General features: G+C 45.1%; 1 protein-coding gene across 1 annotated transcript; it reads right to left on the bottom strand.

Annotated features, from left to right (window-relative positions):
* Positions 1 to 673: 673 nt before the first annotated feature.
* Positions 674 to 17,500, bottom strand: LOC124144095. The gene is made up of 7 exons (XM_048390202.1): positions 16,964 to 17,500; positions 7,845 to 7,925; positions 7,303 to 7,353; positions 6,451 to 6,627; positions 5,035 to 5,067; positions 3,664 to 3,804; positions 674 to 2,438 (listed from the first exon to the last, which is right to left on the bottom strand). Exons 1-7 carry the CDS (start codon positions 17,060 to 17,062, stop codon positions 2,334 to 2,336), a joined length of 687 nt encoding a protein of 228 aa, XP_048246159.1. The 5' UTR covers positions 17,063 to 17,500; the 3' UTR covers positions 674 to 2,333.
* Positions 17,501 to 17,885: the final 385 nt, after the last annotated feature.

Raw genomic sequence — 17,885 nt, forward strand, 5'->3', positions numbered from 1 at the left:
GGCTCGTTGGTTTCACCGAAGTGGTAAACGTCTGAGACCTGCATCACTTCGGGCTTTCCTCCCACATTAAGCTGACACGCCGCGATATAGCTGGAATACTGTTAAAAGCGGCGTTAAACCCAACTCACTCACTCACTCACTCACTCATATCATTCGGCGTCTGTTCAATGTAGGAAGAATGCCAAACGTGAAGTAGGTCTTGATTTTTACCACTTAGGAAACCTACGACAATGGGTATGGTGCTAAAAAAAAACAACAGACTTACAAGCCTCAGCATTTGACTGATAATTCAGATTCGTCAATTTCAGGTTATAATTTTATGTACGCCAAGTTGTGTTTCCTGGTATTCATCGTGGGAAAACGTCTTAATTGTTCCTCCCTCATCGCTTATGTTTTCAATGAAAACACCTCCTCACTTGTACATCTAGCAATGTGTGGCATGCTGTCAATCACATTATGTACATATCTTACACGTTATGCAAATAAGATCCTATTATATATACAGAAAATAAATAACAGTGAGCAAACCTACGTCTGGTGCAATTCACAATGCCTAGGGCATACATGGAGAAAAAACGTACCGAATAAACGGTTTCTTATGCAGCTAAACTAGTTGATACGTTCTAACTGATACGTTTGTAAGGAGATACTTACAAAAAAAGGAATACAAATATGCTCTAAGAATAATTTTTATTGATGTTTTGTGTAAAACAAGGCTCTCATTAATATTGTTTGAATCTATTGGGGTAGGCACTGCTCTAAATGCAAACGAATGAACATAACACCAATAAACATCATACCACTGGACATCCGTAAGAAATTCGAATTATGCTTTACTTGTTAATAATCAGTAAATATGTATCGCTCGGTCAATGAATCATCCGTGTCTGTAAAAGCAAGACTACAAATCATTATTGCATATCATAATGACACACCTTTAGACAGTCTGTATATACCCTTGCATATGCCATCGTAATGATATTGTATATGAGGTCCGACTAATTACACTTTACAAAACATCGAACAAAAAAATCTTTACAAATCACAGAATTAAAACACATGAGCAGTCTACTAAAACTCCAACAAAGTGCTCTGACAACACTGCAACCGATAATCACGCCTTGAAGGCGGTCTTGTGCAATCACTGATATGTGCACATTCAACAGGTCATTCAACAAGGCTAATTATTTATTGTTAAAAATAGAGCTACAACATAATACTTGGTAAGACAACGAGTGAAGTGATTGGCTACGGTTGCATGTTTGGTGGAGCAACGTTCTTTAAAATGAAATGAAATCAAACGAACGTGGCATTACACACGCAAAGTTATCTTCAAACGGCATTTAGATGATGTAGTATCTATAGAAATGTAGTTGACGTATGGACTCTCATCCAGTTCCAGCATCTGTACAAAAAGTGACAATGAAAGAATAAGGAAGTGACATACCCGAGTAAAGCATTAACAAGGAGCTTATTAAAACTAAAAATACAATGTGGTCTCCGTATGGTCACAATGTACAAAGAACACGCAGTACCCTACATCGAATTCCTAAACAGACAATATAAACAACACTTATACATTTGATGCAGATAATGTAACTATTTAAATACATGTACATCGATTCAGTATAAAACATGATGGACGCAATATAAGACATATATTACCCAAAATGACTTTCATATAGCTTGATGTATTTCACAAGTCCAAAATATATACAGCTTGGTGTACAAAAATGGTAGGGTTTAAAAACAGTTTAGATCCCGATTATCAAACAAAAGTGTACAGGGACCTCCCATAACGGTAGCGGTAGATATCTAGTCAATACCAAGGTACAGAGAAAATATCAAATACAACCAGTAAAAAGATTAAACCTGACTATAGAGATCTATAGTAATACATGTATAGTATGTATAGTAATGCCTATCAAACAATTTATAGAGAGGTTGTTGGTTGTTTGGTTTGTTGTTTTACGCCGCACTCAGCAATATTCCAGCTATCTGACGGCACAATAGAGAGGAAAAACCTTTTGGAAAACATACTTGGAAAATACGGATTAGAAAATTAAACATACAAAAGCAGAAATGTTCTGATAATTCACTTCTTGAAATCTCCAGGAACAAATTACAAATGACTCATTACAGATGTTGATTAAGGAGAGTCCCGTTTAAAGAAGGTCCACTGTAAATATTTAATTTATATTTCAAATCCTCATTGTCAAAATTTTCACATTTTCAAAACGTTATCAACATCACCTATCAAGTATACCATACAAAGAATAGAGGTAAGGTAAACTCCAAACAAAAATGCTTAGTTCTTAGGATGAGGGTAAAAGTTAAGGGACGGCCTCCTTTTCTTCCTTGATAAATGCCTTGGTTTCCTCCTTGGAGCCGGACTTCTTGCCCTTCCTTATTGAAGACTTCTGCTTGAAACAGTCCCGCTAAATGAAGAGAAAACCACATAATAATCATTCAGTAACTACTGCATTTCTGCATTTAATTGTATCTATATACGGAAATATTATTTTATGTCAAAGCATTTCCATGTGTTGTAACATGTTACAACTAACGCGGTGTTTCCTGAAATGTTGTAAACATTGACCAAGCTCTGACAGGTGAGGTGAAAGGTGAGGTGAAATGGGGTTTGACGTCGCGCCATGATTATTGCACTTATATAGCTACGTGCATGCACGTGTGTGGCTGCTTGTACTAGTCCGGACTGATGCCGATTTTTAGTGCTAGCCCACTGAGATACCATGCCGCAGTTTAACATGACTACTCCACCCTAGCCGACCAGTCCTTGTTTTAGCCCCTTAATGCAGGGTAACACAAGTACCATCTTTCAACGTCTTTTGGTATGACGCGGCCGGGGATCGAACCCTGGATCTTCCGCTCTCCGGTCGGACGTTCTACCTTTAGACCACGGAGGCGGTCCGGACGTACAGAGCCGGTGAGTGTATATACACAAAGAGACGTAACTCTGGATGATATTGACGTCATAGTATCGTTATGTAAACGGTTTACCGAGAGATGCCAGATGTCAATCGATAAAGGCAATAGTTCGAGATTGATATGTGTGTGTAAGATACAGTCGAGACTGTGTGATATCCTGTATCCATATCCTGTATACAAGACATAGTTCGAGAATGGTGTGTGTAAGGTACAGTCGAGACTGTTAGATATCCTGTATCCATATCCTGTATACAAGACATAGTTCGAGATTGATGTGTGTTAAATACAGTCGAGACTGTTAGATGGAACGTGTACAAGCAATTGCTCGAGATTGGTGAGTGTTTGATGTACAGTCGAGACTGTTTGATGACATGGATACAAGCAATAGTTCGAGATTGGTGTGTGTAAGGTACAGTTCAAGATATGGGGTAACAAACAGGGTCACAATGACGTAACACATCATTAAAATGTACAGTGGCATCACGAGTTAAAGTACAGTGATATCATACAGGTATCACGAGTTAAAGAACAGTGATATCATAAAGGTATCACGAGTTAAAGTACAGTGATATCATACAGGTATCACGAGTTAAAGTACAGTGATATCATACAGGTACCACGAGTTAAAGTACAGTGATGTATAATTGACACAATATCAATATGACGTATAACAAACAATTTCGACTTTTGATGAGGTCAAAGACAATCACTTACGCTTGTATAACAGAAGCACACGATGAAGATGCAGCCGATGATGCCGAGAACAATGGCGATGGGGATGACGGGCGTGATGTCATAGTGATCAGCTGGGTTGGGAGCTGGTTCGGGGTCATACTTATCCTCAGGCTTGGCGCCCTGGAATAAACAAATAGAAATAAGAGCTAGACATGAAGAACATGCATAGTGAGTGAGTGAGTTGGGATTAACACCGCTTTTAACGGTATTTCAGTTATATCGCGGCGTGTCAGCTTAATGTGGGAGGAAAGCCCGAAGTGATGCAGGTCTCAGACGTTTACCACTTCGGTGAAACCAACGAGCCCGGGTATGGTGCTGACAAACCTAGAAACATAATCGGGGCGAACCGGGATTCGAACCAACAATCATAGGTTTCTGGCGTGTCCAAGGGACGCAACTCTGCACAGCGAATCGCGGCTCCTTAGACGACTGGGCCACCCGTGCCCCCCCGAGTGATATGACGTCAATGCTGTCCAAAGTGTCGTTTAACCTCGACTCACCCATCTAAAAGATGTGATCACCTGCTCGTCAAGTTTCCTTGCCCGGATATTCCAGGGCAGAACGGGAAGCTAGTACCCTGTGTTACCTGAGAGCAGGGTAGTTACATTGTGTGACCCCGGCATCGCTAGTCGTTCCGTGTTGACATCAGACTGATCATATTCACTCGGTATATCTCGGAATTATGCGAACGTGTTCATTGATGACACATCGTGATAACAATGCATTAATAGTCAAAACGGCTGCCAGCTCTGTTCAGATTCATGGAGTGAGTGAGTGAGTGAGTGAGTTGGGTTTAACGCCGCTTTTAACAGTATTCCAGTTATATCACGGCTCGGCAGCTTAATGTGGGAGGAACATCACAACCAAGTTCTACCGGGTACCCATCACATCACAGCCAAGTTCTACCGGGTACCCATCACATCACCACCACGTTCTACCGGGTACCGATCACATCACCACCAAGTCCTACCGGGTACCCATCACATTACCACCACGTTCTGCCGGGTACCCATCACATCACCATCACGTTCTACCGGGTACCCATCACATCACAACCAAGTTCTACCGGGTACCCATCACATCACAACCAAGTTGTACCGGGTACCCATCACATCACAACCAAGTTCTACCGGGTACCCATCACATCACAACCAAGTTCTACCGGGTACCCATCACATCACAACCAAGTTCTACCGGGTACCCATCACATCACCACCAAGTTCTACCGGGTACCCATCACTTCACCATCACGTCCTAACGGGTTCCCATACCACATTGGTGTGGAAATAATACCTTTGTCTTGAGAAATTGCGGATTCAAAATAGAATAAGTTCAAAGAAGTTGACTTACCTCTTGCGACAGGACGAAATGCATCTGCATGCCCTGCAAGAAGAGAAACATATCAAGTTGTAAGATACATCGACGTCACAACAAGAACGTCACAGTTACCGAGTTCATGATGTCATGAAACTACAAACAATAACACCAGATCGTCAACATGTACATCTGTGTACCTACACGTGTGTTATATTAGCGTCGCATGCACTTCATGTACGTCATGACCGTGGTCTAGTGGTAGAGCGTCCGCCCGGAGAGCGGAAGGTCCGGGGTTCGATCCCCAGCCGCGTCATACCTAAAGACTATAAAAGATGGTACTTGTTGTTACCCTGTCTGGCGCTCGGCATTAAGGGGCTAAGACAAGGGACTGGTCGGCTCGGAGTCAGTTTACTGTGTCTGAGTGGGGTATTCATGTTAAACTGCGGCATGGTATCTCAGTGGACTAGCACTATTAATCGGCATCAGTCCGGTCTAGTACAAGCAGCAACACACACACACACATACACACACACACACACACACACACACACACACACACACGTGTGCATGCACGTCGCTATATAAGTGCAATAATCTTGGATGCGACGTTAAACCCCATTTCACCTCACCTCACCCCTTGTACGTCATGAAGCTGTATGAAACTTTACTTCAAGCTCGGTTTGATGCATGACACTACATGTTCCGAATACATGATTAAGAAGCTTTTATCAGAACTGTTCAAAAGTCATTCGGGATGCCTTATATTGACAAACTTCCCACATCGATTTTACAACCATCAAACGGCACTACAAACGTGGCATGCGCTGGGACAGGGCTTGTAATATATGTTGTGCGTGGCTGTCATGTCACGACGTATTATAAATTAGCACTACCATATTTCTCGGTATTCTTCATATGGCCGATGAAAGAATGGTACAGTATAATAGATCAGTATAATAGACATATCTTTGATACAAAAAGTTGTTATCATGTTAGTTGTGGATATCATACCGAAGATGCTCTACACTTATTTTTTGTGTGTACAAATTACTATGCTCTTCGAAATGAAGTGTATTTTTACCAACATGGTTATTCTTTACAAACAGTGCTATGCGGAAATTCGGATTTGAGTAAGGAAGAGCAAATGCTAATATAAGATTCTATTCAACACTTTATATTAAAAACTGGCAGATTTTCAGTTAAATGATTGTTTAAAATAAACTGCAAATAGATGGATTATATGTACACATCTAGCTTGGCATGTACAATTTATTTGTTACATCTAACCTTCATCTATGTATTCATTGTAATATGTCCTATGTGTAATGGAGCGGTATTAACATAAGCGCTTCGCTTGTTCACCAATCCATTTCACACTTTTGTGAAAATTAATATGTTTAAACAAAGAAAGGTACTTCTATTTTGAATGGTTGCTATACTTGGACGTACCGGCCTCTCTGTGGCACCTTGGCAGTTGAGGGCGAACAGGGTGTAGTTGGTGTTGGCTCCGAGAGTCAGGCTGCCGTTGAGGCTGCTGAAGCAGACGACCATGTCGTCCTCGTGGTCGTAGCAGCCGGCTTGTCCAGCTGCAATCGCACCTTTCCATACTGCCTCAGTGTTGCATTTCTGGTATAATAATAATAATAATAATAATAATAATAATAATAATATAGGCTGATGAGCCTAGCCAGCCTATTATATACTAGTAATAATTATTGAAATAATAATCATAAGTCTAGATTTTGAGATGGAGGTGGAGGAGGAGGGGAAGGTGGAGAGAGCGGAGGAGGGGAAGGGGGCGGTGGAGGAGTAGGGTTGAGGAGGAGGGGAGTGGAGGAGGCGTGAGATGGGGGGAGTGGTGGAGGAAGGGTGGGGGAAATATGGAGGTGGAGGAGGAGGTGAGATGGGGGAGAGGAGGTGGAAGGGTGGAGTAGATATGTAGGTGGAGGAGGAGGGTTGAAGAGATATGGTGGTGGAGGAGGAGGGAGATGGGGGGAGAGGAGGAGGAAAGGAACTTGGGAGACGGGGGAGTGGGGGAATGGTGGAGGAGGAGGGAGATGGGGGGAGAGGAGGAGGAAAGGAACTGGGGAGATGGGGGAGTGGGGGAATGGTGGAGGAGGAGGGAGATGGGGGGAAAGGAGGAGGAAAGGAAGTGGGGAGATGGGGGTGGGGAGGAGGAAGGTAGAGGAGATATGGAGGTGGAGGAGGTGGAGGAGGAGGGGAGATGGAGATGGAGGTTCAGATTGTGGAGGAGGAGGATAGAAATCACCATTATATCGAAAATGTTACATAACAACTTACCGGGTCCATTGTTTCTTCCTTCACAACCATCATTGTCGGGAACACGTTGTTCTGTGCAGAAATAAACAACATCCTGATAAAAACGACACACATGTATATAATGATTATTTGATAAAACGTGTCTGACCGTAGCGCGGGTTTAAACACCTCGCCTCCACATGTGTACAGTTCTGTATGCTTGGCGTTACTTCAGTCCAAACTAAATAGCCCCGTGAAGATCCGGGGTAGAATAGGTCTTCAGTCACCCACGTTTGCCGTTAAGGGTGACTATGCTTGTCGTAAGAGGCGACTAACGGGATCGGGTGGTCAGGCTCGCTGACTTGGTTGATGCATGTCATCGTATCCTAATGGTATGGATCGATACTCATGATGTCAGTCATGGATTGTCTGGCCCAGACTCGATTATTTACAGACCGCCGTCATATAGCTGGAATATTGTTGAGTGCGGCGTTAAACAACCAACAAACAAACAAACAATTATTTTGTATTAAAGGCAAAGTGTATCATAACGATTTACAACTATCACCACCGAGTAACTTTACCTTGTTGAACCTTGCGCTGAAGAAATAAACCTCCGTTCTCGCTTCCTTGCTTACTGAGAAATCTGCCACACGTTGGAAATGCTGAAAAAAATAAAAATAAAAAGTAAGGTCATGTCTTGCATGAATGTACAGGTCCTGATGTGTTAAACGTCAAGGCGGGTAGAGAATGGGGTGGATACCCAAGCCCTGCTGTTTTAAAGTTCACAAGAATATTGCTAACGTAAATTCACGAATCGTATAGTGTCCCTCTTCAAGGCGGTTGGCCCAGTCGTCTAAGGCGCCGCGATTCGCTGTGCAGAGTTGCGTCCCTTGGGAACGCCAGAAACCTATGATTGTGGGTTCGAATCCTGGTTCGCCCCGATTATGTTTCCAGGTTTGTCAGCACCATACCCGTGCTCGTGGGTTTCACCGAAGTGGTAAACGTCTGAGACCTGCATCACTTCGGGCTTTCCTCCCACATTAAGCTGACACGCCGTGATATAACTGGAATACAGTTAAAAGCGGCGTTAAACCCAACTCACTCACTCACTCTTCAAGGCGGGTAGATCAAGAAAAAAAATTGCGTCGATACACAAGCCATGTCGCATTCATTTCAACGGTGAGTAAACGATATATCAAGCAAATCCTGTTGTTTAAAAATCATAAATTGATTATTGAAAGCCAAAGCAAGACTACCACTCTTTAATATTGAGACACTATGTCTTGACAAGTTGGAATCGAACTTGCATTGTGTGGCGAGCTTGAGAGCGCTGACATTAATGTTTGACTAGATAAGAGTGACCTCCCTTGATCATTATTTTACGTGCGGTTTTATCGATAAAAAGGAGCGATTACGCGTGCTTGGAGTGGGTTCAGTGAAAACTATACAACATAAATGAACCAGATATTCAACATCTTCAAAACAATATAATGTGACAATTGCCAGAAATACTGTAGTAATAAATATATACAACAGACAGCAATTAAGAATACTCTCAAATACTGTGATGCAGGATACCGATAGTTTTGTATGTTGCATTTCTTTCTTATTAAATATGATACGTCCCCTCACCCCCAACACGCAACCCCCCTAACCCGTACCCTCCCACCTGCCCCCCCCCCCCCCCCCCCCCCCCCCCCCCCCCCCCCCACACACACACACACACACACTCCCAACACTCCCCACCTTACCCCCACCGTCTTTTCTCTGCGTTTGATTAGATTTATTTGTTTTGTTTGTTTGTTGTTAAACGCCGCACTCAGCAATATTCCAGCTATATGACGGCGGTCTGTAAGTAATCAAGTCTGACCAGACAATCCAGTGATTGACATCATGAGCATCAATCCATGCCTTTCGGATCGATGACATGCATCAACCAAGTCAGCGAGCCTGACCACCCGATCCCGTTAGTTGCCTCTTACGACAAGCATAGTCACCTTTTACGGCAAGCATGGCTTGCTGAAGACCTATTCTACCCCGGATCTTCACGGGTCTGTTTCATCAGAACATTATTCCAGCTGTTATATGTGCTCAGAGTGGCACCGACTCCCAGAAACACACGTGTCCGTTTTATATCAAGAGAAATGCACATATTAAAGATGTACTGTCTAGCTTGCAATAGCTGGCCCTGTATTGAGCTTTACGTAGTGCATTTGTATCTTTTACCTTTTATCAGATGAAGGTACGTCACAAATACTCCATGCGCGTGTGGGTTATATGAATTACGTACATATACGCATGGAGTTACAAGTTTTCAATGATGTTCAAACAAACATTTCTTGCATAATAAGAATATCATGTACTTTTTATTTTTCAATCTAAAAATATCCTCAAATATTCAAAGTCCAACGGTAGTCAACTACTGTATTCCAGTATTTAACTCATCATGGAATACATTTATGTAGGGAGGCCTTTTCTATGGTTGATTGTACACAACTGTTTATTTGGTTACACGACTGTTTATTTGGTTACACAGCTGTTTATTTGGTTACACAACTGTTTATTTGGTTACATACTAGTTTGAACAACCGGAAAAGGGGGAAAAAATAGACACCGCCAGCCCGCACTGTATTTTCAAAAACTATTGCCTGAGAACCAATTCTTTTATTTTTTTAAAGCCTAATGTCAATCGTTTAAGGAGCACGTTGTGAAGAGTTGCGTCCCTTAGTTTGTAGCGAGCCCATCCTTGCCCGCTGTGAGGAGCCGTCATCACTCTGGCCATGCTTGCGGATTACTCAAATATGCCAAACGCCTACAAGAACGATTTTATTTTCATATAAAATTGACAGGCTGCCATTTAACTGAAATACAGTTCAAATACGTGGTATATCCCAAATAACCGTATCACCATTTTAAAATTTGAAATATTAAACCACGGACCTATATACAAGTCCGTGATTAAACTGAATATACCATGTGTAATACCCGATGATGTGCCTTACCGAAGTCCCTCTCATAAGTACTGATAAAGAACTTTGGAACAAAGAGGTGCACTTCTAACCAGAGGTTAGCATACAAGTATTACGTGAATTGCGTTGGTTTTGTTCATAATTTTGTTTAAAACAGGTCACCAAATTGGCAGTATTGTAATACATTTTACAGTTGATATACCCGAACAGGACTTTATTATATTTATATATAAAAATCTGTATGATAAAGAATGCAATGAGTGACACACATCTGGTAAAGGCATCTTTGATGCTTTTGCGGTTACCTTTGTTGTCACTCCAGATCAACAGCGTACCGATACACTGACCCGGAAAGTTCACAGGTCAAAGTTGAGTCTCCTATACCTACACGATAACTCCTGATCTGACCATCCAAATGTCCTACTTTCTAGCCTAGTTGTTAAAGGTCTACCCTGTCCTCCTTTCTTCCCTGTCAACCCTGTCCTCCTCTCTACCCTGTCCTTCTTTCTACCCTGTCCTCCTCTCTACTCTGTCCTCTTTCTACCATGGCCTACTCTCTATCATTCCTACCCTGTCCTCTTTCTAACCTGTCCCCTTCTCTACCCTGTCCTCCGCTCTACCCTGTCCTCCTCTCTACCCTGTCCTCCTCTCTACCCTATCCTCCTCTCTACCCCGTCCTCCTCTCTACCCTGTCCTCCTCTCTACCCTGTCCTCCTCTCTATCCTATTTTCCTCTCTACCCTGTCCTACTCTCTACCCTGTCCTCCTCTCTACCCTGTCCTCCTCTCTACCCTGTCCTCCTCTCTACCCTGTCCAACTCTCTACCCTGTCCTCCTCTCTACACTGTCCTCCTCTCTACCCTATCTTCCTCTCTATCCTGTCCTACTCTCTACCCTGTCCTCCTCTCTACCCTGTCCTACTCTCTACCCTGTCCTCCTCTCTACCCTGTCCTCCTCTCTACCCTGTCCAACTCTCTACCCTGTCCTACTCTCTACCCTGTCCTCCTCTCTACCCTGTCCTCCTCTCTACCCTGTCCAACTCTCTACCCTGTCCTACTCTCTACCCTGTCCTCCTCTCTACCCTGTCCTCCTCTCTACCCTGTCCAACTCTCTACCCTATCCAACTCTCTACCCTGTCCTCCTCTCTACCCTGTCCAACTCTCTACCCTGTCCTCCTCTCTACCCTGTCCTCCTCTCTACCCTGTCCTCCTCTCTACCCTGTCCTCCTCTCTACCCTGTCGTACTCTCTACCCTGTCCTCCTCTCTACCCTGTCCTCCTCTCTACCCTGTCCAACTCTCTACCCTGTCTTCCTCTCTACCCTGTCCTACTCTCTACCCTGTCCTCCTCTGTACCCTGTCCTCCTCTCTACCCTGTCCAACTCTCTACCCTGTCCTACTCTCAACCCTGTCTTCCTCTCTACCCTGTCCTCCTTTCTAACATGTCTTCCTCTCTACCCTGTTCTCCTCTCTACCCTGTCCGCCTTTCTACCCTGTCCTCCTTTCTACCCTGTTCTCCTCTCTACCCTGTCCTCCTCTCTACCCTGTTCTCCTTTCTATCCTGGCCTCCTCTCTGCCCTGTCCTCTTTTTTACCCTGTTCTCCTCTCTACCTTGTCCTACTCTCTATCCTGTCCTCCTCTCTACCCTGTCAACCTTTTTACCCTGTCCTACTCTCTACCCTGTCTACCCTGTCCTCCTCTCTACCATGTCCTCCTTTTTACCCTGTCCTACTCTTTAACCTGTCCTGATCTCTACCCTGTCCTCCTCTCTAACCTGCCCTACTCTGTACCCTGTCTACCCTGTCCTCCTCTCTACCCTGTTCTTTTTACCCTGCCCTACTCTCTACCCTGTCTACCCTGTCCTCCTTTTTACCCTGTCCTACTCTCTACCCTGTCCTCCTCTCTACCCTGTCCTACTCTCTTACCTGTCCTGATCTCTACCCTGTCCTCCTCTCTACCCTGTCCTCCTCTCGACCCTCTCAACCCTGTCCTCCTTTCTACCATGTCTTCCTCTCTACCCTGTTCTCCTCTCTACCCTGTCCTCCTCTCTACCCTGTCCTCCTTTCTACCCTGTCCTCCTCTCTGCCCTGTCCTCTTTTTTACCCTGTTCTTGTTTCTACCTTGTCCTACTCTCTACCCTGTCTACCCTGTCCTCCTTTCTACCTTGTCCTCTCTACGCTGCACCCTCTCTACCTTGTCTACCCTGTCCAACTCTCTACCCTGTTCTATCCTCTAACATAACCTTCTACCCTGTCTTAACCTCTACCCTGTGATCTTTGTCGTTACTCCAAAACCTAACAGATCAGCGCCTGGTGGGATCAACAGTAATCCGAGGATATACCGACACACTAATCCGTCAAGGTCACAGGTCAGAGTTGAGTCTCCGACATGATAACTCCTGACCTAACCTGACTTTCCAAATGTCCTCCTCTCTACCCTGTCCTCCTCTCTACCCTGTCCAACTCTCTACCCTGTCCTACTCTCTACCCTGTCCTCCTCTCTACCCTGTTCTCCTCTCTACCCTGTCCAACTCTCTACCCTGTCCTACTCTCTACCCTGTCCTCCTCTCTACCCTGTCCTCCTCTCTACCCTGTCCAACTCTCTACCCTATCCAACTCTCTACCCTGTCCTCCTCTCTACCCTGTCCAACTCTCTACCCTGTCCTCCTCTCTACCCTGTCCTCCTCTCTACCCTGTCCTCCTCTCTACCCTGTCCAACTCTCTACCCTGTCGTACTCTCTACCCTGTCCTCCTCTCTACCATGTCCTCCTCTCTACCCTGTCCTCCTCTCTACCCTGTCCAACTCTCTACCCTGTCTTCCTCTCTACCCTGTCCTACTCTCTACCCTGTCCTCCTCTCTACCCTGTCCTCCTCTCTACCCTGTTCTCCTTTCTATCCTGGCCTCCTCTCTGCCCTGTCCTCTTTTTTACCCTGTTCTCCTCTCTACCTTGTCCTACTCTCTATCCTGTCCTCCTCTCTACCCTGTCAACCTTTTTACCCTGTCCTACTCTCTACCCTGTCTACCCTGTCCTCCTCTCTACCATGTCCTCCTTTTTACCCTGTCCTACTCTTTAACCTGTCCTGATCTCTACCCTGTCCTCCTCTCTAACCTGCCCTACTCTGTACCCTGTCTACCCTGTCCTCCTCTCTATCCTGTTCTTTTTACCCTGCCCTACTCTCTACCCTGTCTACCCTGTCCTCCTTTCTACCCTGTCCTACTCTCTACCCTGTCCTCCTCTCTACCCTGTCCTACTCTCTTACCTGTCCTGATCTCTACCCTGTCCTCCTCTCTACCCTGTCCTCCTCTCGACCCTCTCAACCCTGTCCTCCTTTCTACCATGTCTTCCTCTCTACCCTGTTCTCCTCTCTACCCTGTCCTCCTCTCTACCCTGTCCTCCTTTCTACCCTGTCCTCCTCTCTGCCCTGTCCTCTTTTTTACCCTGTTCTTGTTTCTACCTTGTCCTACTCTCTACCCTGTCTACCCTGTCCTCCTTTCTACCTTGTCCTCTCTACGCTGCACCCTCTCTACCTTGTCTACCCTGTCCAACTCTCTACCCTGTTCTATCCTCTAACATAACCTTCTACCCTGTCTTAACCTCTACCCTGTGATCTTTGTCGTTACTCCAAAACCTAACAAATCAGCGCCTGGTGGGATCAACAGTAATCCGAGGATATACCGACACACTAATCCGTCAAGGTCACAGGTCAGAGTTGAGTCTCCGACATGATAACTCCTGACCTAACCTGACTTTCCAAATGTCCTACTTTCTAGCCTATCCTTCCTTCTACCCTGTGTTATCATCTACCATGTCCTCCCTCTCCCCTATTCTCCTCTCTACCCTGTTTTACCATCTACTCTGTCTTTCCTCATGCTTGTCCCCACGTGGTGATTCTAGGTCATTATATTTAGGTCCTCGGCACCTCATGCTTGTCTCCATGTGGTGCTTCTAGGGCATTATGTTTAGGTCCTCGGTACCTCATGCTTGTCCAAACGTGGTGCTTCTAGGTCATTATATTTAGGTCCTCGGCACCTCATGCTTGTCTCCATGTGGTGATTCTAGGTCATTAAATTTAGGGCCTCGGTACCTCATGCTTGTCCCCATGTGGTGCTTCTAGGGCATTATATTATGGTCATCGGCACCCCATGCTTAACCCCACGTGGTGATTCTAGGGCATTATATTTAGGTCCTCGGTACCCCATGCTTGTCCCCATGTGGTGATTCTAGGGCATTATATTTAGGTCCTCGGTACCTCATGCTTGTCCCCATGTGGTGCTTCTAGGGCATTATATTTAGGTCATCGGCACCCCATGCTTAACCCCACGTGGTGATTCTAGGGCATTATATTTAGGCCCTCGTTACCTCATACTTGTCCCCACGTGGTGATTCTAGGGCATTATATTTAGGCCCTCGTTACCTCATACTTGTCCCCATGTGGTGATTCTAGGGCATTATATTTAGGTCCTCGGTACCTCATGCTTGTCCCCGGCTGGTGCTTCTAGGGCATTATATTTAGGTCATCGGCACCCCATGCTTAACCCCACGTGGTGATTCTAGGGCATTATATTTAGGCCCTCGTTACCTCATACTTGTCCCCACGTGGTGATTCTAGGGCATTATATTTAGGTCCTCGGTACCTCATGCTTGTCCCCATGTGGTGATTCTAGGGCATTATATTTAGGTCCTCGGTACCTCATGCTTGTCCCCGGCTGGTGCTTTTAGGGCATTATATTTAGGTCCTCGGTACCTCATGCTTGTCCCCGGCTGGTGCCTCTAGGGCATTTTATTTAGGTCCTCGGTACCTCATGCTTTTCCCCGGCTGGTGCTTCTAGGGCATTATATTTAGGTCCTCGTTACCTCATGCTTGTTCCTATTTTGTGATTGTAAGGCATTATATTTAGGTCCTCGGTACCTCATGCTTGTCCCCATGTGGTGCTTCTATGGGCAGTATATCTAGGTCCCCAGTATTTCATGCTTGTCCCCATGTGGGATTCCTGGGCAGTACATCTAGGTCCCCAGTATTCCATGCTTGTCCCTATGTGGGATTCCTGGCGAGTATATCTAGGTCCCAAGTATTTCATGCTTGTCCCTATGTGGGATTCCTGGGCAGTACATCTAGGTCCCCAGTATGTCATGCTTGTCCCCATGTGGGATTCCTGAGCAGTACATCTAGGTCCCCAGTATTCCATGCTTGTCCCTATGTGGGATTCCTGGGCAGTACATCTAGGTCCCCAGTATCTCATGCTTGTCCCCATGTGGGATTCCTGGGCAGTACATCTAGGTCCCCAGTATTCCATGCTTGTCCCTATGTGGGATTCCTGGGCAGTATATCTAGGTCCCCAGTATTCATGCTTGTCCCTATGTTGGTTTCCTGGGCAGTATATTTAGGTCCCCAGTTGCTCATGCTTGTCTCAATGTGGGATTCCTGGGCAGTATATCTAGGTCCCCAGTATGTCATGCTTGTCCCTATGTGGGAATTCTGGGCACTGTATTTAGGTCCTCAGTATTTCATGCTTGTCCCTATGTGGGATTCCTGAGCAGTATATTAAGGTCCCCAGTATTTCATGCTTGTCCCTATGTGGGATACCTGGGCAGAATATTTAGGTCCCCAGTATTTCAAGCTTGTCCCTATGTGGGATTCCTGGGCAGTATATCTAGGTCCCCAGTATTTCATGCTTGTCCCCATGTGGGAATTCTGGGCACTGTATTTAGGTCGCGAGTATTTCATGCTTGTCCCTATGTGGGAATTCTGGGCACTGTATTTAGGTCCCGAGTATTTCATGCTTGTCCCGATGTGGGATTCCTGGGCAGTATATTCAGGTCCTCTGTGCCTGATGCTAGACCTGCGGTACCGGTTCAGTTGCACAACAGGTGCCCGTCCCACGTGTCTTTACAGCCGACTGATGATGAGCGCACAGCGTGTGACCTTGCGTGACCTGTTGCGCTTCACCGTACCGACGGCAAAAGATGCTGTCAAGTCACATGTCTTGCCGAGTCGATGACCAACAGGCCGCTATGATATAGCTGACATATAGCTTACTGCACCACACAATAACATTCCCACCTCCCCCATCCCCTTCACTCCCCCATAGGTTTCGGTGATCGCATAAAACCAAGCAAATACCACTCCCCGTGCGTTGTTGATCTAATTACCTCCCCCCTCGGAGATAACTGGATGAAGCTACACAAACAAAAAAATTACTGCCATTAATAATCTACAAGCGGAACCCATTCCACTTTCGCTATGCATTTGGAGCAACCACATGTCCCTGTTTAGGCCTACAAGTACATGCCATGTGAAGGTCGAACGCTACACGGGGTCACACTGTTCCAGCACTGCTGGCGAAGGCTTGGTTCCAAGACCGCATCTATTTCGAGCCGGCTTGTTTATAACCAGTAGCATCCTCACCGGTACTCCTTGCCTCGGGGAGAAACACGCCCTGGACCCAAGAACTGAAATACCGCTCGACCAGAAACACGCAGATTCTCCAATACTCGCAATGGCTGCGTTTTATACGGGACACTGTTTGTTTAACATTCTACACCCCTGCAGTAATGGACGCTGAACACATGGTATATATAGCTCAAACACATCGATCAGAAAATTTCGCAACCCTGTGATACAAGAAAACCGGTAAACAGCCATGGCGATGTGACCTAGATAGCCACGAGAACATGCATCGCCCATAACCAACTGGATTATAACTACGTCATTTCAAAACATCTGTTTCTACTTACTGTGGGAGTGTTGATGTCCATACTCTTGAACAACTTCACTGATTCACATGTGCTGATTAATATCAAGCCACAAATCAAGGAATGTGTGAGGGCGGACATCTTGATCACTGTAGCTTCACTTCTGAAGGTCGGGTAGACTGTCGCTTGTAGCGTCGACTACCTTGGTGCATTCAAGCTTGTCCGTGGGGCTTGAGAACGACAGTCTCGGTCCGCGTTCACAACGCTCTGCTGTATTGATTCAGGCGAGTCAATGCAGTGAATGACAAAACAGGCTTAGAGGCTGTCGTTCACCGTGAATAGCTGTTTCAATGTCACCTTAGGGTTGCTGTGCTGTGCATTCAACAGCAAACACACTGTAATGTATCTTATCTCAAAGTCGTTGCAGGTAGTAGTAAGTGCATTTGAACAATGCTGAAACCAAACACGCTCAACGGTAAAGTGGTATCCGACCGGGTTAAACAGTGAAGGGTAAATGCGGGCGGTTCAGCTAGATGTCCGTAGCGATAGCTACCAGCCTTTCTCCTACACTGCAGCAAATGCAGCCACAACATTCGATCTTGATATGAGCATGTTTAAAGGACCAGTCCACTTGATGTACATACGGTTTGCACGGATGGTAGGGGTTTAGTTATTAACTGAGGAGCAAGGCAAATAGGTTTTTATAGTGGATTTTATTATTTGTTTGATTTTCAATTGAAAATATCCTCAAAAGCGATATTCTATCCAAAAGGGGAACTCTAAGAATAATTCTACATGGTTTTATTTTTTTAAATATAATTTGAATTAAAACTTTTAAAAATTAAAAATAATATTTCTTTATAATGCACAACTGCTGATGGGTATCTGAGACATCTAACCTTTGAAAATCAATAAATGTGCTTTGGTCGGCACAGATTGACAATATTTCAAACATGGTATGGTT

Source organism: Haliotis rufescens, unplaced genomic scaffold (genome assembly GCF_023055435.1).
Source record: "Haliotis rufescens isolate VD_foot unplaced genomic scaffold, xgHalRufe1.0.p SCAF_87, whole genome shotgun sequence".
In the NCBI taxonomy this organism is placed as follows: Eukaryota; Metazoa; Mollusca; class Gastropoda; order Lepetellida; family Haliotidae; genus Haliotis; species Haliotis rufescens.